Below are 22,333 nucleotides of genomic sequence, written 5' to 3' on the forward strand. Positions count from 1 at the left end.
CATAGTTATTGGGGCATTCTGTGCCCTGGATATGATGCACTACATGTTGCAGAACGGGCCAGGCTACTTTGAATGGCCCCTAATAATATGTGCCAATTACTTGTGGTACACACTCTGTTTCACCTCATGTTTTGCTGTGGTGCGGGCAGTACCTCTCTCGGACCTGAGGAACGGCTCTGTGTGGCTCAGAGGTGTGTGTCTCACCAACAGAAATTGATTCAATAAAAGGAATTACCTCACGCACCTTGTCTCTCTAATATCCGGGGTCTGACAGCTATAATTACAGCGCATTCTGTTCCCCATCTAACAACATTACATCTGGAAAAAAATTAGCAGTGAAACCATCACTGCAGATACATTTGTTACACCTCCATAGAAAATAAACACATGCTTTGGGACTAAAAAGGATTATATTGGCTCATACATGTGAAATTATAGCTAAGCAAAACACTTCAGTAATAAAAGTCAGGACTTGATCACAGATTACGCAGAAAAATGCATTCAGAGCAAAAAATAAAAAACCCTTCTGATACTGTCAATGTCAGAAGCAAAGAACAAGCTTCTCTCTCAGGCTATGTCTAGACTGCAAGCTTCTTTCGAAATAGGCTTTTTCGAAAGATACTTTTGAAAAAGCCTCTTTCGAAAGAGAGCGTCTAGACTGCACGCGGAACTTTCGAAAGAAAGCAGCAAGTGAGTCTGGATGCTCTCTTTCTAAAAAGCCCTGTTTGCTTTCAAGAACACCTTTTTTCGAAAAAGCACTTTCGAAAAAAGGCGTTCTTCCTCGTGGAATTAGGTTTACCGCTGTCGAAAGAAAAGCCGCGTTCTTTCAATTTAATTTTAAAAGAACGCGGCTGCAGTCTAGACGCAGGTGAAGTTTTTTCGAAAAAAGGCTACTTTTTTCGAAAAAACCCCTAAGTCTGGACACAGCCTCAGACACTGTAGTCTCTTTTCTCTCCTCCTCCCCCCAAATATCCCTGTCTACCACATCATCTTTCATGTTTACTTCTTCAGCCACTCCGGGCCTCTCTTCCCTGCATCATAAGTTCTAGAGCTAAACCTGATAGAAGTCTGGCGGTGTCTTAAAGTTTCAAATGTCATTTCACTGACGACCACATCATTTTGGGATAAAGGTCTATCTACTGGCGTGGTAGGTCAGCTGAAGGAATTTCTTCTTTTCAACACCAGATCATGTTTCCCCTGTAGCTTAAGAGCTAAATTAGAAGCTAATGGAGTTCAGATGCTCAGGACTTTGAAAAATCAGGCCAGAGGTAACATTTAAAATTGGTGTTAGGAAAGTATCATCGGACATTTTCTGAAAGTTACAACATCTTAAGAACTTCCTCTAGAAACAAAAATCAAACAATAGCATAAAAAAACATGGAATCTCAGGTTCTTAGCAACACAGAACCTGTGAATTATTGAATGGCAGAGAGGCAAATAGAAGGGCTTGGGTAAATGCCTATCTAGCTCTGTCTGCTAAATACTCCTATTTCATGCACTGGTTCCAGACAGCGACATGGAAATGAAATTCAGCCGAGTTCCAGTGAAGAACAGTCACAGTAAGGGCACGTCTAGACTACGGTTTTTTTTCTGAAAGATTTCTTCCGATCGCATTTTCAAAAGTGGACCTTTCAAAAGTGAAAGTAGTCTGGATGCAGTTTTTTCCCCGAAAAAAAACCCACACCCTTTTTCAAAAAGCCGCATAAGCCTCTTTTTTTTTTTTGAAAAGGTTTTTTTTCTCCCGAAAAAAACCCTCACGTCCAGACTACTTTCACTTTCAAAAGACCCGCTTTCAAAAATGCGACCGGAAGAAGATATGTAAATTCGTGCCAAATTTGCATATCTCCTTTTGGAAAAGAAATGTAGTCTAGATATGCCCTAAGTTAACAGCTGCTGACATGCTTGTATGCATCACAGGAAGGGGAATGAAAGAGGCTTCATTCTGAATTAGTTACCTGGGATTTCAGGTAGGTGACTCCCATTTACTTTGAGGGGAATAATACACCTAAACAAACCTGCACAAGTCTTTGAGAATGCTCCCCTAGCTGCCTCATAAGCCATCTCCACAGTGCGACTGCTCTTCTGGTCCAACATAAATGGAAAATTGCCAGGAGCACAGCCCGTGGTCAATACAGCCTTCAGCCCATTATGCAGCAAAACTGGGACAGTCTTGGGGCATTTCAATGTAACCATATCACCAGAAGAAGGCGAGGAGGGAGATGAGATTGTGATGTTGGGGGAAGAGGTGAGAAGAGCGAGAGAGAGAAAAGGTCTACTAATTTAAAAAAGTTAGAATAATTCCTTGGCCAAAATTTTTGGATGTCCAATTGAAGACACTGGATTTTCAGCAGCCAGGACCTTCTGAAAGCAGGTCTCTCATAGCTGATTGAAGTTGGGCACACAAAGCTTTTAGTCACGCCTGGAAATGCTTAAGCTTTTATCATTTACAGCAAGAGGCGCAGAACCTGCAACTGTGAAATATGAAAAAACTCTCAAAAAATCTGATCGCATGTAAGCAAAAGAAAATTTGCACAGATGATGTACACTAACTGTAAGGACAAGACGTTCCTATTGTACAGAGACTCTATGGAAATATCTACAAGAAATTTCAGATATGCACCACAATGGATTATTCTGTTCCATTTGCCAAAGCAGTATTTGCTTAAAAGACCTTTTTGCTGTTGTTGTTGCTGCCTCTTTCCTGCATAGCCTCTTCGGGGCACATTTGGAAATTATTTAAAAGCGATAAAATGTCTCTAATCTGTTACCAATTAGAGGAAACATGTGAATATTATTTTCTAATTTGTGACTCTTAAGTGTGTCTCTCAAAACCAGAGCGAAGTAATTGAAATAATTATGTCTGCTGCTGAATATTTCTATTATGCTCTTGAAATAAGAGGGTGGGTATGTCTTCTTTTGCTTGATGTGCCCCAGGGCCGAATGTATCAATAAGTACATCAAAGTCCTGAACATGAACTGCCACAAAATTGTAATTTCTACAAAGTACATACATTGGTGCATGGCAGCTACAGCCCAAGGGCTGCCAATCTGATTAGTTAGTGTCTAATGGTCTTCGTGCAAAACTTGGAGGGAGGAGGGAAGTAGTAAGAACGGAAAGAAAGTTTAACAGTAAACACTTAGCCTTCCATACTATTCAATAAGTCTGTTAGCAAAACGTCTGTTGTCAAAGGACTGCTGATGTACAAGCTATAACCCCGTGAATTATAACGGCAGCAAAGAAGATTTTTTTTAAAACTCAGAGGCAGTGTGACTTGAGTGACTAACTCCTGAAAATTGGTAATTTCCTGGTGGTTAGCAGTCGAGGGCCTACCAATGAGAAAGCAGAACAGGCTAATAAATTTATAGTGCGTTATATGCCAATTAGATCTCTTCAGCCATTCAAGAGGCAGTGCCACCAATCAGGTTATCATTCCATAAATGTACTCGTTAGAGCTGATCTCATCCTGCATTTAGATTTCCAAAGCATAATTCCCATTAGTCTTAACTCAGAAATGTATTAGTGAAACAACACACTGGGTTATTTTTCCCCTCTAAGGGCCCACTCCCTGCACACAGTTCTTCTTATGTACAATCATGTCTATACTTCAAATGGTAAATAATAATTCTGAATACCACATTAATTCCGTGCAGACCTAGATTTATTACAGACTTCATACTTGGGAGTTTCACCGCCATTCACAAGCGATCCGTGAATCTCTTGGTTAAATTATATCCTTATATTTAATCATGCACCATGTATTACTCTATCAATACAGTGACTCAGATCCATCATCTTCCACTTTTTTTCCTCACAATGACACCCAAAAGTGCCAGATATCCAATAATGGCTTAGCTTGGCATCAGCAGGGGGAAAAAAAGTCAAGTATAGAAAGAAAAAAAACATACACCAGGTCTTTGGTTTCAGCACGTTTTCTACTCTGGCCACTGCTGATACCACCTCTTTTTGGAAAGTATTTTGGATTACATAAATCATTTCCTTTCCTCCATCTCTGTTGAAAGACACAGTAAGGATTCTGGTTTTTAAACTCGGATTCAGTGCAACATAAGTCAGCATTCTAATGTCCAAAACCAAGCCAGATTCATCAGTCTACCAGGTGCACTGCATTGACATGGATCAAGATGGTAATAAGTACAGGCTGTATCAGGCATCTTCAACTATTAATTTGGAGCGCATTTCCTTCACACCGCCTTCTTTTTTTTCAGCAGTCTTTGAGATCTGACTTTGACAAGGGTGTCATGTAAACATGCCGTTATCTCACTATGTGGGCCGTTCCATGTTTCATTTCAAAGCTACTTGGCATTTGTGCTAGCAATTGATCAAATCGGATCTGATTGTACTAAATGTTACATGATTTGCTTTAGTCAGCTGCCTCAGTACGTGTAGCAGTGAGTTCCGGTGCATGCTAGCAGCACCATTAGCAGACAAAAACCTATCACTGTTATTGCATCTCATTAGTTCTTGTAGCCATGACAAGTGGAGGCTCAAAGTAAAGTCGGTGAAACTTCAGGAGCCTGCTTGACTGACCTGCTACCAAGGAGAGTGATGAGCAAATACAAACTCTTTCCACCATCATCCTCTCTAACTTGCAGTAATATGAAAAAGCTGCAAGATAATAGCAGAACCCACAAAGGGCACTCATCTCTCAGAACGGAATGAATTATTTTTTTGGTGGCCATGCTGAAACATCTGAAAAAAAAAAAAGTTTGGTTCCTGCCAAAGCAAAAAAAACCAGTTTTCTTCATTTTGTTTTGCTATAACAAAAATGAATTTGAGAAATTAAATTGTGAAGCAATGTTTCTTTTTAAACAAAATACCAAAATGATTAATTTAGAAAATGGTGAAAATTCAGACTTTTGCAGTTTTTTCTCTTTTGTTTTCTATTTGGTTGAAACTATTTGCCAAATTTGATTTGACCTCTTGAGTAGTTTCAGTTGCTTTTTTTCCCCCAACAAATTTCCTATTTACTGAAAAAATATTTCCCAGTTCTACTCATGTGGGCAACTACTGTATAATTATAGAATTTATATCAAGCAAAATGGAGTGCACTTTAGCAGGGACTGCATGGCTTAATGGTTCAGTGATGGATGGATGTTTCACTGGTTCAGGCTGATACTGAATTTAAGTTATTGTAGTGGGTGCAATCCACTGTTTGCCTCAATTATTCTCTAGAATCCATGTTGTCATGAACAAAACAAAAACAAACAAGCTGGTGATGAAGGCTTGAAAACATGGGGAGTGTGTATCAATTCAGTGTTATCTTCTTTAGCAGACAAGTTGAACCAATATCTACGTGAGCCGCAAACTGTCCCATTCTTTGTTTACTCTGAAACCTACAGATGAGTTTAAATGTTATCTAATCCACTGATAACTTTAGAAGAATCATCACATTCAGGTGCTTACCCCACAATTCCAGGCTACCTTCCCCAACCTCACCTGCTGACAAAAGCTCCAGGTGTCTCCTACTAACTTCCCCAACGTTTATAACGCCAATATTAAGCTCTGCGGGTATTGAAAAAAATTTTAAGTGTGTGGACAGCATGAAACATGTTCAATTTATTGCCAAGGTAAATAACACTGGGGCAATTTTGCGGAATATACTCATTTCTAAACTGAATTTGAACCTCATTTTAAAGTTTAAATAAAGCTGCAGCAGATGTCATTCTGCCATGCCAGAGAGCTAGCTCCAGGTTGCTGCATTGCACAACAAGCTTTGGTCATAACATCTCTCATGTTCTGTGGCTTGTAGGAAATGAGTTGTTAGTTTTAGTCCCATTCCTAGGGGAAAAAGAGGACATTAAAATAACCCTAACGTGACATCCATATGATATCCTTGTTTGCAGTCAAAGACCGTGAGCTGGCTTGCCTGGGAGGCCATATTAGTCTCCTTTGCCTATGCTAGAAAGTCAAAGTGAGGATATGAAACTCATTAGCAGGCAGTGTGAAGACGCCCACATTTCTCACAACCTATGCGGTGGCTATCCTATAGATCGAGAACTTCTGGGCCCTTTCATGAAGACAAACTCTGAACATTACAATTCACTGAAATAAATTACCAACTGGAAGGAAGAAATGGATTCTTTCCTGCTCTCTTGGTTTGGGTGGCTGGGTGCACTAAATTTCAGTCTTGCTAAGAATTTATTTTACTTGCTACAGAAAAGCTACCCCTGCTGTTGCCCCCTTTAACTCTTGCAGAGCCTTTCCATATGAAGGGTGTCACCAAATGCCTCAGCCTTGGGCTGTCACCTGCATTTTATTTCTACTTAACCTCTTAAATAACTTTGGAATGCACTTTGTCCCCTGATGGGCACCGTAATGAGATCCAACTGTCAATCACAGCTCCATCAGCGTGGACAGACTTTCACTTCCTGAAACAATTTATTGGATTCCCAGAAGCAAATGGGCCTTCTTCCTTTTCAGCTCTGTTTTTAGGGGAGCTATTCAGAGGGAGTGGGTATCCCTTCTGTTCCTGCTGAGCTGCCTTTGTTTCCTCCGTTTACTCATGAAAACAGTTTCCTGAGTTTACCCACCTCTTCTGTCCTGGGTAGGCCGAGTGTTTGCCAACACTTTTTTCCCCCCCTCTACTGCTCAGTTCACCAGCGCTATACAAAACTATACAAAACCCACCAGCTGTTTCCAGCTCCTGGCTCAGGGAGAAAGTAAATGTTACTTTACTGTTAACCCCTTCCCAACATAAAGTTACTTCCAGAATAGGAACAAGAGCAGGTAGTGGTTTAATTTCACACACAGAATTATGAAAAACTGACAGAAGTGTGATTCTCATTTTTAATGTACCACTGCTCCACACAATTTTAGTTTGATGGTTGCTTTTTCCCCCCCTTATTCTCTCCTGGATAAATTCAAATTGCAGCTCAAAGATAATCTTACCAATAAAGGATAAAACCACATGATGTGAAACATCATCTCTCTATTTCACTGAACGTGTGCAGTTTTTATGGGGTTTGTTTGCGATCTGTGAAACTGTTTTGATGAGATAATAAAAACTTATTTTATTTAAAAATATTCCAATTTTGCCCCCAAAGGATTTTAAATGGTTAGTTAATCTTTCTGCTTCAAGAACACACTGAGTAAACAGGAGGGCTCAAGATGATATAAACCAATATTTTTTCTTCTACCATTGGTCCTGCAGAATCAAATACGCTTCACAACTGCCGTTCAGCATTAGCAGTATGCCCTTTTAGTATAAATCAGTTTAACTTTTAGCCTGGGAAAAAAATTTGAAACAAGAGGATAGTTATCTCTAGCCTTCCGTGATTCTCAAGTCAATAGTAAATTGGGGGACTCGTTAGTGCCATAGAGATCCAATCAGGATGAAATTATGCAGTCATGTAAGAAATAATATCTATTAGGCTAATTTAATCAACGAATACTTTACAGATGAATTAGAATGCAGAATCCAATTATTTCAAACATTTGGACTGTCAGCCACTGTGTTTTAAGCAGAAGGGGACGGAGGGGAGGTTTAGGGAACCTTTTAAAAAGGCGCTGAATGAGGTGCACTTATAACAGGAGAGCTTATAACAGCAGAAAACTGACAACTACAATCAGCACCTTCCGCTGATCACACAGATCGCACCCAGGCGGGCCTAATCTAACCATTCTGGGCAGCCGCTGCAGTGCATTTCTCCGGTATATTGGCCCAGACAGCTTGATTTGCTGTTTCGGCGACTGATAATTACTGTCTCAAGTCTTTATAATTTCTCCTTGCCCCTCTCCCTTTTTTAAAAAGTCTTAAATTCTTTTGCTGTGGTATTTCTCCTTCTTTGGCTTGCTTTAAAGGTAATATGCATGTGAGAAGGGTGTTTGGTTTGCAATGCCAGCTAGAGGGAAGTGATGTACTCCTAAGGAAGGAAAGGAGGAATTATTTCAGAAGAAAACCTGAGTCAAATTGGGTCTTGCCACACTGTTTGGTCCACATCACACGGGACAGCATGAAGCCCTATTCACAATTGTTATAGGGCTGTATACACACAATCCATACGCGAGGGCCAATATCTGTAACTCAAACAGAATAATCTACGTTTTGCCCATACTTTACAGGAAAAACATGTTTTCCTTACCCAAAGACATTCTTTTCCCTACCATTTTCTTTTCTCTGAGATGAGACATTTGAGTCCTTAATCAGAAATCACATCCATTATGGTAAATCTGGTGTAATATTCGGTCTCCAACAGTGGCTGTCTGGCAACATGTGTTACAGATGAAAGTGCAAGAAACCTTACAGGATAGGATGTGGGAGAATCTATTCCCTTAAACAGTTCTCCAACTTTTTGGCCTATGCCCCACCCCGCTCAATACAAACCTTTTTGCAGACCACCTGCCAACCACCCATGATGACAAAATGGGTGCAGGACTGGGCTGAAGGTGCAGGGTTTGGGCATGAGGTGGTGCTTACCTGGCTCCTGCCCCCTGCTGCTCCCACTGGATTCCAGCCAATGGGAGCAGCGGGAAAAGCCTCTAGGTGAAAGGTTTCCTGCTCTGTCTTTTCCCCAGCTGGGGAAGAGTGGGCACGGCAGCACACGGAGTTGCTTTCTGACCCCATGAGAGAGAGATCCGGCCTGTGAGGCTCAGGGCTCGTGCAGAGGGATACGGGGCTGAACTGCCGGTGCAGACTCCCTGCTGTGGGGGAGGCCAAGCTCTGACCTCATGGCCCACCTGCGAGACAGTGGTCTGCGGAGCACAGTGAAAATCGCTGCCCTAAAACAATCCTCTTATAACCCTTAATAGTTAGAGATTGGTGTAAGCCCCCAAAGAAGATTTGCGTAAATTCCTTCTAAAACTGAATTCTGGGCTATTGAAAGAAGTCACAGACCTGTCTCCCAGCAGCATTCACGTCAGGAAGGACCATCCACTTCATTAACCACAGAAAAAGTTCTTCCGTGGCTAATCAACTAGCAACTACACTCAAGAGAAGTGATGAATAAATGCTGCCAATCCCTCACTACAAATATGGGTAGTAAATCTGACTTTTTTTTGGAGAAAACATTTAATTAGTGGACAAGCATCTCTTGAAAGCCTATGTCCTCTGGTCTAACACTCGTGGGAAATGCTGAAATGCTAGCAAAGAGGAAAAGAAATGCGCTCAGGAAAAAAACTAGAAAATCGGATGTTGAAACAGTCTGGAAAACTCTGCAAAGTTGAAAGCTTATCTTGTGATGCTCTCTTTCCAAAGGCTTTTCAAGCGAAAACTGAAAGTTGAAGTTGCTCTCCGTAAAGGTACACATACTGGAGGGTACCTCTGAATTTACATATTTCTTCTCCTGGGCCACTCACTTTTTCAGCCAATGACAGACACACAGATGCTGTGAAAACCTTTTGTTCTTGTTGCAGGGTGGGTGCCTCTTGTCCTTGGTATGGGTCAGTATGGCAACTGTCGAGTTGTCCAGCCGGACTGGTTTGCTTGGACATCTGAGCAGTTAGATTCACTTACAGAATGACAGTTGATCATTACAGTCTTTAATGCCCTCCTATACAAATCGTATGAATTCACATGATGAATTAGCACAGGATGTGAGAGGGACACCTTTCTGGGATCTGTGGAATATCCTATGCTCATTACTTTGGGAAGCTGAAGAAAAGAATTAAGTAAACTGTTTTGCTTGATAAGAAGCAGAAGGCTATTTTATGCTGCGGCTCAGTGGAAGCCTTGAGGACTATCGTGAGTATTCACTAAAGACATTCAGTAGCACGGGAAAGACTGAAGATATTCATTGCTCAACAAAAATGAAGGAGCTATGTGGGTGAATTGGGGTGGGGCAATTTATTTATTTAGCGTGTGCAGAGGCATCCAGCCAAGCGATGGCATGTTCAGTGGTGTGTTGCACTTTTTCGAGACCAGTGGCTCCCAATCTTTTTGAGCATACGGATCCCTTTTCAATCTAGTAACATTTTGCGGACCCCCCTCCCCCCAAACAACAGAGCTGTTTTCAAACATTCCATTACTTGATAATCATGTGATGTATTCATGTAACATGATCACGGAACTAAATATTTAATATATATTTATAATTACATAATATATGAATATTTATTAATTAAAATACATGTTTTTATACACTGTACATTTAATTTCTTTTTTTAAACTTTCTGCACACCCCCACAGTACCATCACAGACCACCAGGGGTCTGCAGATCCCCTACAGTACCATCGCGGACCCCCTACAGTACCACGGCAGACCACCAGGGGTCTGCAGACCAGAGTTTGGGAAACACTGTTCTAGACAGCCGGCGTTCATCAAAAGTATACGTTGGCTGTGCTGCAGCTGCACAAAGGGCTGTCACAAAGGCCCCAGTGATATAGGCTGGCTGCACAGTGACCTTGTCCAGCCCAGAATTTATTCAGGAAGTACCAGCAGGTCCAAACCAGGAAATCACATTGTGGTGTTGGTGACAAGACTGGTTGGGGATTGTAACAAATGCCCATTCCTCTTGCCGGAGTGTCTCCACCCTGATATCCAGGTGTGGCAGAATAGGATGACTGGATTCTGTTGGTGAGACTGAGTGTAAGGTTGACACTGGTCTTTTTTGCACAGCTACAACTTTCAGGCTCTGCTGTAGAATATGTAAGATGCTGGTTATCTGCTTTTCTGACCCCACAGAGAAATTCATTCCAGAATAAATTCTTTGCAGCAGATGTTCTTCTAGATGACATCAGCATTTCTTCTACTTTGGAAACAGAGATTAAATTCTACCATTTCCATTTTAGCATCAATCCTGATGACTACAGAAACTTACTGAAAAAGCCCCCCAGTGAAATTTAGACCAGTTCTGAGAATCAGATCTCTCGGGCTAACAGAAGGACTATTAAAATGCCTAATTCTATTCTAATTCATGAGCCACTGGGGTAAAGGGGAGGCTGGGTCACCAATTTCTCCTGTGTGAGGAGAAATTCAGGAGATGCAAAATTACGGTCTTAGATTTAGAGATTTTTTCCAGTGGAAATGTGCATCTAACTTTGCTCTCTGCTGAGGTAGAGGCGTTAATCACTGAATTTCCTAATGATCTATTGCCACTTGGAGTAGTTCAAATTCTCTTCTTCCTGGTGGACTGCTTGGAGACTGTGCCAGTCCATGTTTATTGTTGCACTTTTTTTTTTAAACACAAACAGATGTAATGGATAAGGTCCATCTACTCAGCCAAAGAAAAATATTGTTTCCGGGTCCGTCCTTTGCACCTCCTGGCATGTTGTTCACTTGTCTAATGTGAACTAGACATTGTCTAGAGGTTTTAGATCGTCAGTGAGAATCAAACTCTAATGTTCTCATGGCTTGTCCTTCTAATAGCAGAATTTTCAGGGCATAAACCCTGCAAGGCTGAAGAAAGAGTTCACGATATATTTTTTGAGTTAGCAATTATTGTCTGCTGGAGTTTGCTGAAAGTCACCACACACAAAGTCATTCATTCTTTCTTCATAGCGAGGAAGACTTGAATGTGTAGAATTTTCTGCGTGGTATTAGGCTTCTTTGGGATATGTTGATTACAAAACCTATTCTACCCAGGGGCTCAGTGGTGACTTGGGTGTTTGTTATTAATATTTGGGGGAGGGGTTCTAGGCTTGGTAAATGGGATATGTGCAGTCTCTATGATTCAATTGAGACATGACTATTAACTACATCTTTGAGAAAAGTCTGGAACCTGGGAGATTTCTGGTACAAAGTTCTTACGTGAGTGTGTATACAGGCTTTGGTGAAGTAAGGCAGTCACCAGGGCAAGCGCTGATGTTGTTGAAGTGAGCTTTTATCAGGAATGTCATTGTCTTTCTAGAAACAGAACGTCCACACAATTACTCTTCTATTGACACTGGCTCAATTACATTCATTCATTTGATGAAGACAACTGATCTCTTTTATCCTAATTCTTTTTTCTTGGTGTGTCTGATGGTTTTTTTGGGAAGGTTGTAAATGGCAGAAAGTATTTTGGAGTGCTTGCTAGTAGTCCTATAGCAAATGATTCCTCCGACAATGACCTGGAGTACAGTCCGGCTGTTCTAGAAGGAAGAGGGGAAAACTGCGAACCAGTTCAACAGTGACCTATATAGGATGCAGACTAGAAATACCAATCAGTTACTGTGGTGGGCTGGACTTCAGATTCAAACTTTGTTAAAACTCTTAACCAGTTATTTGCTGTGGCTACTACTGAGCGCTGCAATTAGCTTTACCTATTTTTGGCGTTTCTAGCAAACTTGCTCCAAAAGTCAAGGCTGATTCGATGTTACACTAAATTAAGGGAACACTGTGGATTTCCTGTCATCCCAAAGGGACAGAAAGAACTCACATAGAAGCTGGGGTGTTTCATAATATTGTTCTCAGGGCCTGGCCACTATGGAGTTTTAGAGATTGAGCTGAAAGTTCAAAGCAACCTCAAGATACAAGACAAAAGCCGGTGGAAAGAGATGTAGTTGGTGTTATTCTAATACATCATCCCAAAGGAGGGAACTAGGGTTTATTTATTTTTAGTGGCCTTTGAGCTTGTTACTTTGAAACCTATCAGACCAGGGTATCACATAATGGCTTTTTCTGTTTACATTCAGCATCGTGATTCTTAATTTGAATACAAAGTGATTACTACAAATTAGTTTGCATAACATTATGTAAAAAACAAACACCCTCCACCCCCGGGTTTTGCTGATCATTTTCACCTCGGAAGACGACACCACAGTCCTACTGGATTATTACCATGGTTGTTTTCACTGAAAAGACAAACCTACAATTATATTTCTTTTAACTGTGAAAAACTGCTTTCCCTTTCTGAAATAGGAAACGTAAGATGCACTAGTTGAAGTCAGATCAGCTCCCAAAACTAGTTTGGCAGAGAGGTTTTAAGCATTCAGGTTCTAATTTTTGGGGGTGGGGGCTAGAGCGTCCTACATTAGGGAATACTGAGGATGCAGCCTTTGAACAACTGGTGGGACTGCAGGCAGTCTCCACACCTTGCATGTCTCTCAAATACAAGGTTTTAAAACATCTTAAAATACTGCGTGCGATAAAGCCCCCTCCTTTTCTTAGCCATGCCAGTGAACTATGCCAGAAGTCTCAGCAATCATGTTGTTTTCTCCCAGAACATCATCTGGGAATAGCCTTTCCTTCTAGAGGGGGTACAATAATGTGTCAACCCCCTCTAATCCTGCCTGGATGCTTAGAGAAAGCTATCACTCCCTTAGAGATCAAGTGGGCAGCAGCCCCTTAACAGGAACTGGTCTATGAGCTACCGCCACATGCCTAATTAATGACCCTGCCGGTCGCAGCTGGAAGAGCTGAGCTGGGGGTGATTAATTAAATTAGCTGGCAGAGGAAATTACAGTGGAAAAGCCAAAGTTTGATTGCTCCATAATTAACCGCAGTGCAAATAATATCTGCATCTATAACTTCCAGCTATGAGATCAGAAGCCAATTGAATTTGGCACTGATTGAAGCTGTAAATATCCCGTGGTGAAAAATGATAGGTTTGTTCTGAAGGGAAAACTTACAGAAATGGACATCTAGCGGATGCAAGAGGGGGAGAGGGCACACACAAGAGGAAAACAGCATTAAAATTAGACCTTTATTTCAGTGGTATCTCTCCTTGCCATACCTTTCAGCTGCCTGCTTGCTTTTTGTACACAGCTTTTGTCTGAGTGCTCAAGGATATGGTACAAGGCAAACAGGAAATCTGAAGAGTGTATTGTTAGTCTACTTCTAAAATTCCTAATCTAGAATCAAGAGTCTGGATCCTTCACTTCCTCTCCTTGCTAGTACAGGATTATTCCCTACTGCATGTTTACTTGTGATGGGGTGTCCATCATTTCTCAGGGAAAGCTACTCCAGCCTAACAATCTAGCTGCTAGGAACATTTTCTTGATAATCAGCCTCAATATTTCCTCTCATCCCCTTATTGCCAGGTATACTTCTTTTTATTGTGCCAATTCATTCTTTGCTGCTGTGTACATCCTTCAACAGTTCTGTCCCCACAGTAATCACTTAGCCAAGATATACACAGTTAACTCTTAATACTTCCTCATGAGTCATTCAATGCAGTCTTAATTTTTCTGTTGTCTGTTAATGACATGTCTAAAATGGAATAAAACCGAAGCTTGGTTTCTCCTTAAAGTACCTTCCCCAACAAGGCGCACGCCTATATTTTGATCCCAAAGTCAGAGTACGCACTGTGGCCCCCAATTCCTCCACTGGTCTATTTACCATTCCCCCACCCATCCTTGTGACAGCTTTGGCTTCAAGATAATTGAGGCTGGAAAGGTCTGATGCCAAAATTATCTAGACCCACCTAATGGAACTGGAATATTTACTTATTTGAAATAGCAAAGGTTCCAATTTATAAATTGTTCTGCCCATCTCTTTCCTTGTGTAACGAAATCATAGATTCTGAACAATATGCATAATCTTTGCTTGGTTTTTAAGTGTTGATTCATTTTCATGTTAGTAGAGCTAACTACGTATGAAGAAGCAGATCAGGCCAAGGACATGTAGACCACATGTGAAGAAAACACAATGACAAGAGGAAGTGGCCAGAAAATAACACTATGGATTTCCAATCTCATGAAAGTTTCAAGCAGTGAATATAAACCTTCAGGTTTCTCTGGTGTCAAAATCTACCAGCAAGATGTTTGGATCCCTAAAAGTCCCTTTATGTGGCGAGACCCAGCTAGGCACATTCTGTTTGAAGGTCCCATCCTTGTACTATCGTAGAGATGGACAGCACGCTGAATTGACTGGACACTACACTGATGCGCTGAGTGGTAGTGTCTCAAATTTAGAATTTGAAAATATGAAGTGGAAATTAAAGATGCAATCGGAGGATTTTAACATAATCCTTGAAATGGAGATTTTTAGGGACAAAGAAAACATCCTAACGAAACATCATATAGGAGGGACCTACTTAAGAACCACCATATGTGCTGGAACTTCCTGACAAGGATGAAAGCCTGCATCCTCCATTGTTAGTGTGATGGAGGAAAGAGTTTTTTGGAGAGAAGAAGGGGGGGTTGAGAAATGATCTAATTGTGACAGATGACCATCTCATCACCGTGACACAATAAATATAACCAAAGTGGTTCTACTCCTAAGACAAAATGTAATTGTCTTGGTAGTCACCAATTATATACAAAGAAAAAAGTAGTACTTCCAGGTCATAAGAAGGAAAGGCTATAATACAAAGAGATGGGTTCTTATTTTTTTTTTCTCTAAATTTGGGACCAACAGCTTAAGAAAGATGCCTTCATTTAGCTTATCAGTAAAAATGTCACCCACCAATTATCATACAGATATGCTTTGTTTCACTCAAGACGTGGATTCACACAACAGAGCAAACAAAATTAATAGCAAAGAACACAGCAACATTATTTTAAAATAACTTGACCCATGTCTACACAGCAGGCAGTTATTCTGAAATAATGTTGAAAACCTGTCAACTGGAGGACTTCTTACTCTAACTCCTGCAACCCTCACTGGACGAAGAGTAAGGAAAGTCAGAGGAAGAGTGCTCTATTTCAAAATAAGTGCTGTGTAGACGCTCCCAATTTTGAAATAAACTATGCAATTGACGTAAGCTACGCAATTTCGAGTTAAGCCCTGCTGTGTAGACGCACCCACAGAAAAACAGAATAAGCCTCACGTTAATTAAAAGTTTGCTAACCAATATATACCATATGAATGTCATGATGGTGTCTGCCTGTAAGATGGGTAGAACAGGATTTAGAACTTATTTTCTTAGATTAAAATCAATAGTTTTGTAAGTGTGTACACATATAATATAAATATATATATTCTTTCAAATGTAGTGGATATCTTTCAGATTTTGTTGATACTTTTATGTTCCTTGTGATCATAAAATGTAATCAATAAGATATGACAAATGGAATGGGACTTTTTGTATGTCAAAAATCAATACTGCTTGTTTACCGACACACAGAAGGACATTCATGAGCTTATCTGATTTGGCTCATGTGCTGTCCTAAGAAAGGGTGATTAAACTGGAATAGTTTCATACAACGATGTGTTACAAAATATAACGAACATGCTACTTCACAGTTTAATTTATTTACATACTCTCAGTAATTGAAAACCTCCCTCTTAAACATAGCTGCTACAAAGATAGAAGCTAACCATGTACCTAATTGCCACTGAAAATCAAAAGGAGCTGGACATACAACTCTCCTTTGTACTTTTGAGACCCTCCCTCTAAATCTAGACAGCACTCTTCCTCTGTGCCGCTTAAGGCACATTATCAACAATTATATATTAAATCTTGCAATATTGGTGTGAAGAATGTACAAATTATGATGACTTTTGAAGAGAGTAATTAATAACGTAGAATAGACATTTAATGGTCTTGAAAAGGAACTTGAAACAGCACAGCTTATTTAGCCTCCAAAAAGCTCAACTCTTAAATCATTCAGAAATCAAAAAGCTGTACACCAGACACACAGCAGTAGTGTCCGAATGCTGATCCTGTAGAGGATACCATATACTTCACTAAGAGTTGGTTTCAAACGGAGCTGCCTGAGATGTTACAGGGAGAAATTCCACAGCATAATTAAGAAACATGTTTTTTTTTCTTGTTCCCCTTCCCATTTTTAAATTCTCGGCTGACTTTAATTAAATTTGCCCTCGAGCAGTGAGCCTAGCGAGGTTGGAGAACTCTGCGAAGTAAAAAGCTAGCTTGCTAGACAGGGAGAATGTCCAGAGCTCTTGTCCAGTTCCTATCTGAAACAGAAAGAGATACTCTTTTCCTTGATCTTCTTCTATGACCTTTAAAATAAGCTTAATTTTTTTTACAGTGTATGTTAATGGGAAAAAAAATCCACAGAAGTTGGGATCATGTCCGCAAAGTAGTAGCTCCATGGGATTTTTGATTCATGCTATTTAAAGAAATACAAAAGAAAGGATACTACCAAATAACAGTCCAACAGATTCATGAGGTACAATACACTGGCCCAGATTTTCACAAGTGACTGGTAAAGTTGATTGGGTGTCCAACAGAGGCTTGATTCTCAGGGGGTGCATGGTATTTTGGGCACGCAGAATCACTCATCGCTTTGACAGGCTTTGTTCAAACTCTAGACATCTGTCTGTTGTCAGGAGCTTCAGTGGTGAGCTAAGTGCACAAAAGTAGCCTAAGTCAAGGCTTTGTAAGAGTTAAAATGAAAAATCAAGAGTTGTAGAACATTTAATGATAAAATTCTTTAAACTGGTTGATATCTCCTTTTGGGTTTCCTTAAAAATTTAAAACTCAAGCTAGGTTTAATGATACAGTGAATCTTTAAGCCAATCAAAGCCAAGTTTTGAGGGAACATTTATTTAATAGGACAAAAATGGTTGGAGTCAGTATTTAACATTGATGGTATAATCCAAATCAGTGTTTCTCAACCAGTGGTATGAGTACCCTTGCGGTACTCGAGAGACATCTGGGGGGTATGTCAACACAACTGAAATTTGGAGAAAACTGAATTTGTGTTTTAAATTTTACAGCGTTTTATTATTTTTGTACTTTTTACACGCAAAAATTTCATCGCCTGCCCGGCTACGATTAAGTTGTTTAAACAAATGTGTTGCAATGGTAGAAAAAAATTTGGTGAGAGAGAAAACTAGATACTGGGGGTACTCAATTTTTTTTTTTTTTGAAAAAGGAGTACTTTATACAAGGTTGAAAAACGCTGATCTAAATAATGGGTACAGCAGAATTTTATTTCATTGCATCCCCAAATCCTAATGAATGCTTTACATACCTTCCTATAGCTAATCAACTTTAAAAACTTTTTTTTTAAAAGCTGACATTGTAGTGGCCATATAATGTAGTTGTGGTGGTACCTTTCCCAGAGCTGAAGAGGAGCTTGGTGTGGTTCAAAAGCTGGTTTCCCTCAGCAACTGAAGATAGTCCAATAAAAGAGAGCATCTCTCACCCACCTTGTCTCTATGACAGGGATCTTATTTTTCAGGTAACTTCTCTTTGCAAGGGCTCATCTCTGGGTCTTTTATCACACTATGTGATGCACACACAGGCAACATCTGCATCATACATTATGAGAAACGGCTCTCTAGAAAGGAATACTGAGGAAAGGAATCCGAGGGTCACAGTGGATCATAAGTTAAACATGAGTTAACCCTGTTGCAATAAACCACCCGACACAATACTGGGATTTATTAGTAGGAATGTTGTAAGCCAGATAGGAAGTAATTCACAAGCTCTATTCCATGCTGATTAGGCCTCAACAGAAATACTGTGTTTAATTCTGGGTACCACGCTTCAGGAAAGATGTGGACAAATTGGAGTAAAACCAGAAGAAAGCCACAAAAATGATAGAAGGTCTAGAAAACATGACTTATGTGGGAAGATTGAAAAAAATGGGTTTGGTTAGGCTAGAAAAGAGAAGACTATGAGGGAACATAATTTTCAAGTACATGAAAGGTTGTTACAAGGAGGAAGGAGAAAAATTGTTCTAATTAATCTCTGAGGATAGGATAAGAATCAATGGGCAGTTTAGGTTGGATATTAAGAAAAACTTCCTGTCAGGATAGCTAAACACTGGAATAAATTGCTTAGGAAGGTTGTGGAATCTCTGTCAGAGATTTTAAGGAGCAGGCTAGAGAAACTCCTGTCAGGGATTGTCTAGATACCTTAATCCCACTATGAGTGCAGGGAACTGGACTAGAAGATTTCTAGAGGTTCATTCTAGTCACGTGATTCTAAGATTATGTGTTACAAATTTACAGAGTTTTAAACCTGCAAGAAGACTACATTTGGGATGACAACTCAGACAAAAGTTTTGGTCCAGTGACAAGCCAGCACCATCTTTTCATTGCAATCTGCTGCCCTTTTCACTTAGTTATTTCTCACTGAAGTCTTATCTTCCCAGTCTCTTGCCATAGGCTCCCAGCTACCTGCAGAGCCAGAAGCAAAGCTCAGTCTTAAACAAAGAAAAACAGGGGAAAAAAATCACGAGAGAGAGAAAGTTGGTCACAGTTACGATCATGGAGCCCTGCAGATGCTGTACCTGTGACCAAAGCAGATGCATGCTGTTGCTGCTACTTCTACGCCCTGTGTCACTGTGGTACTGACCAGCAAAGCAGTGAGTATCGTCTGCAAGCAGTGATATTACCATTGCCACGACTAGCTCTCTCTTGTAGGTATCTTCCTATTTTTGGTATGGCACAAGCACACACAAAGCTGCTTACTGTCTTGAATTACTACTGAATGCAACGCAACCCGATGAAGAACAATCTTCAACAACAATTCTTGGCCCTCGAAACACAAAATGCTGAGGAACAAATTTAAGGACTAAAGAACGTCTAGCTATAGTCATGTACAAGAGCAATCATGTATCTACACTGCACCCATAGGTCAAAATAAGATGCACAAATTGCATATCTTATTTTGAAATAAACCGCTACTCCAAAACGTCCCTTAACCCTCATGGAATGAGAGTTACAGGGACATCGGAATAGCAAGCCCATTATTTTGAAATCTATTTGGCTGGATCAAAAGACGCGGAATAGCTATTTCAGGATGTATCCTGAAATAGCGCTGCAGTCTAGATTTACTCTCCACTACCTGACTCCAGCCAGTGTATTACAGAGGCCTTGCCAACACAAAGTTGCATAGATTTAACGAAAATTGATTTAAAAACAGATTTAGTTAGTTAGTTAGCAGTGTAAATCTGTTATGTGGACACACAAACCAATGTAGCTGAAGTCAATTCATTACCCAACTAAGCTAACAATATAAAACTCCATGGTTCCGTGCCAGATTAACAAATGATTTTAGCTCCTTCAGGTAAACGGATGCAACTTTGTTATTTAAACAAGTGCTGAGATGTATGAAAGAAGATACTGCAATCTTCAGTCAAGGGCAATGAAATGTAGCAGCTTCAGCATTGAGTATAGGGAAGGAATTGAATACATTTTTCTCAGTGTTCTAGTGAGCTGTATCCACTCTTAAAAAAACCTGACCATTGCTGAATAGCTAAAAAGCCCAAACCCTCTATCAACTATCTGTCTTTGATGCATAAAGTTGTATGTTCAACAACAATCCACTTCAGTGTCAAAATGCAACCAATCACACTTGGGCTGTGAGTCTTTCTAAGCTGATGTTTGGTACTAAGGCTTGTCTACAGAGCATGTTCACGAATGGCAAGCCACAGCATAACCTGAGACCACATCAGCTTGCTGTTCAGTAAGTCACTGTGTAGAAAACCCGTTGGCATGTTCTTTTTCTGATCACTGATCAAGGTTTTTCCTCTTGTTGCAAGCCTAAGTCTACCAAAGGTCTCCAAGTTAGTACTGACAGTGCTGGTCACTCGAACTCTTTTTCTTTCGAGAACTCATAATAAAATAACTTGGGTATTAAAAGTTGAGCTGGCAGGAATCCGTACACTTAAGGATGCTAACATTTTACACTGCAAATGCCCATTTTCAGTTTCCTTTAACTTTGTCAGGCATTAACTGGTCAAGCGGATGTTTTTCCATGCACGCTTCATGCTGCAGGCTGATGTTCTAACATTTCAACCAAAACGATGAAGCTGTTCATAAGAACGAAAATACGGATACATCGCTATTTTTGTGAATGTAAACATTTTCCTCCAACTGTTCCTTTGAAGAGTTCTAGCATCTTTTTGTTTTGCTTTGCAAGATCTTTCTAGCATCTTTATGCTATGCTTTGCAGAAGCTAGAAATGTGGGAAGTAAATGATCCTGGAACCCGAAAGGGACCTTTGCTGTCCCTCCCCAATTTGACATAGTCAAAACCTTCTGAAAGCCATCATTTTTCACATGCTCAGTAGAACTTCTTGTTGCTAAAATTTCAGAGGATTTTATCTGTGTTGAGCATGTTACAGCCCCATGGAGCTTCTTTGTACAGGTGGAACCTCTCTAGTCCAGAACACGCTAGTCCAGAAACATCCATGGTCTGGAATGATTTTTGTTAGCTGAATGTCCATGTATCGTGGGTGTGACCAAGTTTCTCTCAGTCCCATAAAGTCTATTTATAGCCACCAGTCCTGGCTCTCAGTGTTCGGTTCTGATAGTTATCTCTAATTTACCCCTAAATGTCCTCTACAGCCCAGTAAGCAGTGGCAGTGTTGTAGTGCTACTAGCTAAACGATACTGACCTCCTGTGGTCCGGCAAATTCTCTGATTCGGCACCGGTCAGCTCCCAAGGGTGCTGGACTAGAGAGGTTCAACCTATATCAGCTGCACTAAGCTTACTCCTAGGTCCAGTGTCTTAAACCTAAAATTCTGTGGCTCACTTTAGATTACTGAATTCTAAAAATTACTGGTTGGAGATATGAATAATATTGGAAGGCCATTAGGATTTTTTTTTTAGCGTGAAAGTCTCATTAGTTAATCATCTGAACTGTTGCAATATCTGTGTCTTAACGTTCACTAAAGCTTGTCTAGACAAACACTTAGTTTGAGAAAAATGGGGATGTGACTCTCCCAGCATCTATCACAGACTTACCGTCCATGTGAACTCTTTGGATGTCTATTAACAGTTTGCTAATGTGGGTTTGCTCCTATTTCAGAAATGACTAGATCAAGGTGCACTAAGAAGCGAAGAGGGAATCGCAGTTGCCTTAACACAACTGTTGTGTGTTCACAACAGTACACGGGTTCAGAATTCTGGGAGCTGAAATTGTACATTATTGGGAGCTTCTGCGCAGATTTCAAAGACTAAGTCCAAGCTAGAGCATATTGTGCATATCTAGCCAGGAGGTAAAGGGACGCATGACCCCTGAAAGCTGGATGCTTGAGAGGAACCGTCTTCTGATCAGTTATAGGAGGTGAGAGACGTTATGTGACAACCTCGCCAGCTGTGAACCCTGGTCCAAATATAGACCAACTAGGAGTCAGGCCACAAACCAGAACTTCAGCCTAAGGCATGGTATATGGTTGCAGGCACCTCTTTTACTTCTGAAAGTTACCTCATGTCTCCTTTCAGGCTGGATCATAGACAGTTAATTTACAACCAGGTTTTCACCCCTGGCAAGGGTGAGGAATATTATAGAACTGGATTTGCTGAAGAGGAGATGGGGAGCGGAGTGTCATTAGCTAACTAGTGACACTGCAGCAGGCCTGCCCCCCAGCGCCTGGCGATTCAAAAGGACTTGGGGTTCCCAGCCACTGCTGCTATTGCGGTAGCAGTGGGGGCCGGAGTCCCGAGTCCCTTTAAATCTCCCCTAAAGCTCTGTGCGGCTGGTAGGGCTGCCTGGGAGGTGGAAGCTGGTATATGGTACAGTTCATTCTGGGTAGCTCTCTCCGGACACAGGGTTGCCAGGTGTCTGGTATTGACCCAGGCAGTCCGGTAT

The 22,333-nt window shown here is 40.7% G+C and overlaps 1 protein-coding gene across 12 annotated transcripts in view; it reads right to left on the reverse strand.

Annotated features, from left to right (window-relative positions):
- The window catches only part of AGAP1 (ArfGAP with GTPase domain, ankyrin repeat and PH domain 1), a 489,058-nt gene that overhangs the window by 22,283 nt on the left and 444,442 nt on the right, over positions 1 to 22,333 (reverse strand). The window contains exon 17 of one of the 12 annotated variants that reach the window (XM_075934052.1): positions 15,878 to 17,128. The exons of the other annotated variants lie outside the window; for them this stretch is intronic. Coding sequence (XP_075790167.1) covers positions 17,062 to 17,128 — 67 coding nt within the window. The 3' untranslated portion in view covers positions 15,878 to 17,061. Of the gene's footprint in view, positions 1 to 15,877; positions 17,129 to 22,333 lie in introns of those variants that run through there. 12 annotated transcript variants of the gene reach the window in all.

Source organism: Pelodiscus sinensis, chromosome 7, assembly GCF_049634645.1.
Source record: "Pelodiscus sinensis isolate JC-2024 chromosome 7, ASM4963464v1, whole genome shotgun sequence".
Lineage (NCBI taxonomy): Eukaryota > Metazoa > Chordata > Testudines > Trionychidae > Pelodiscus > Pelodiscus sinensis.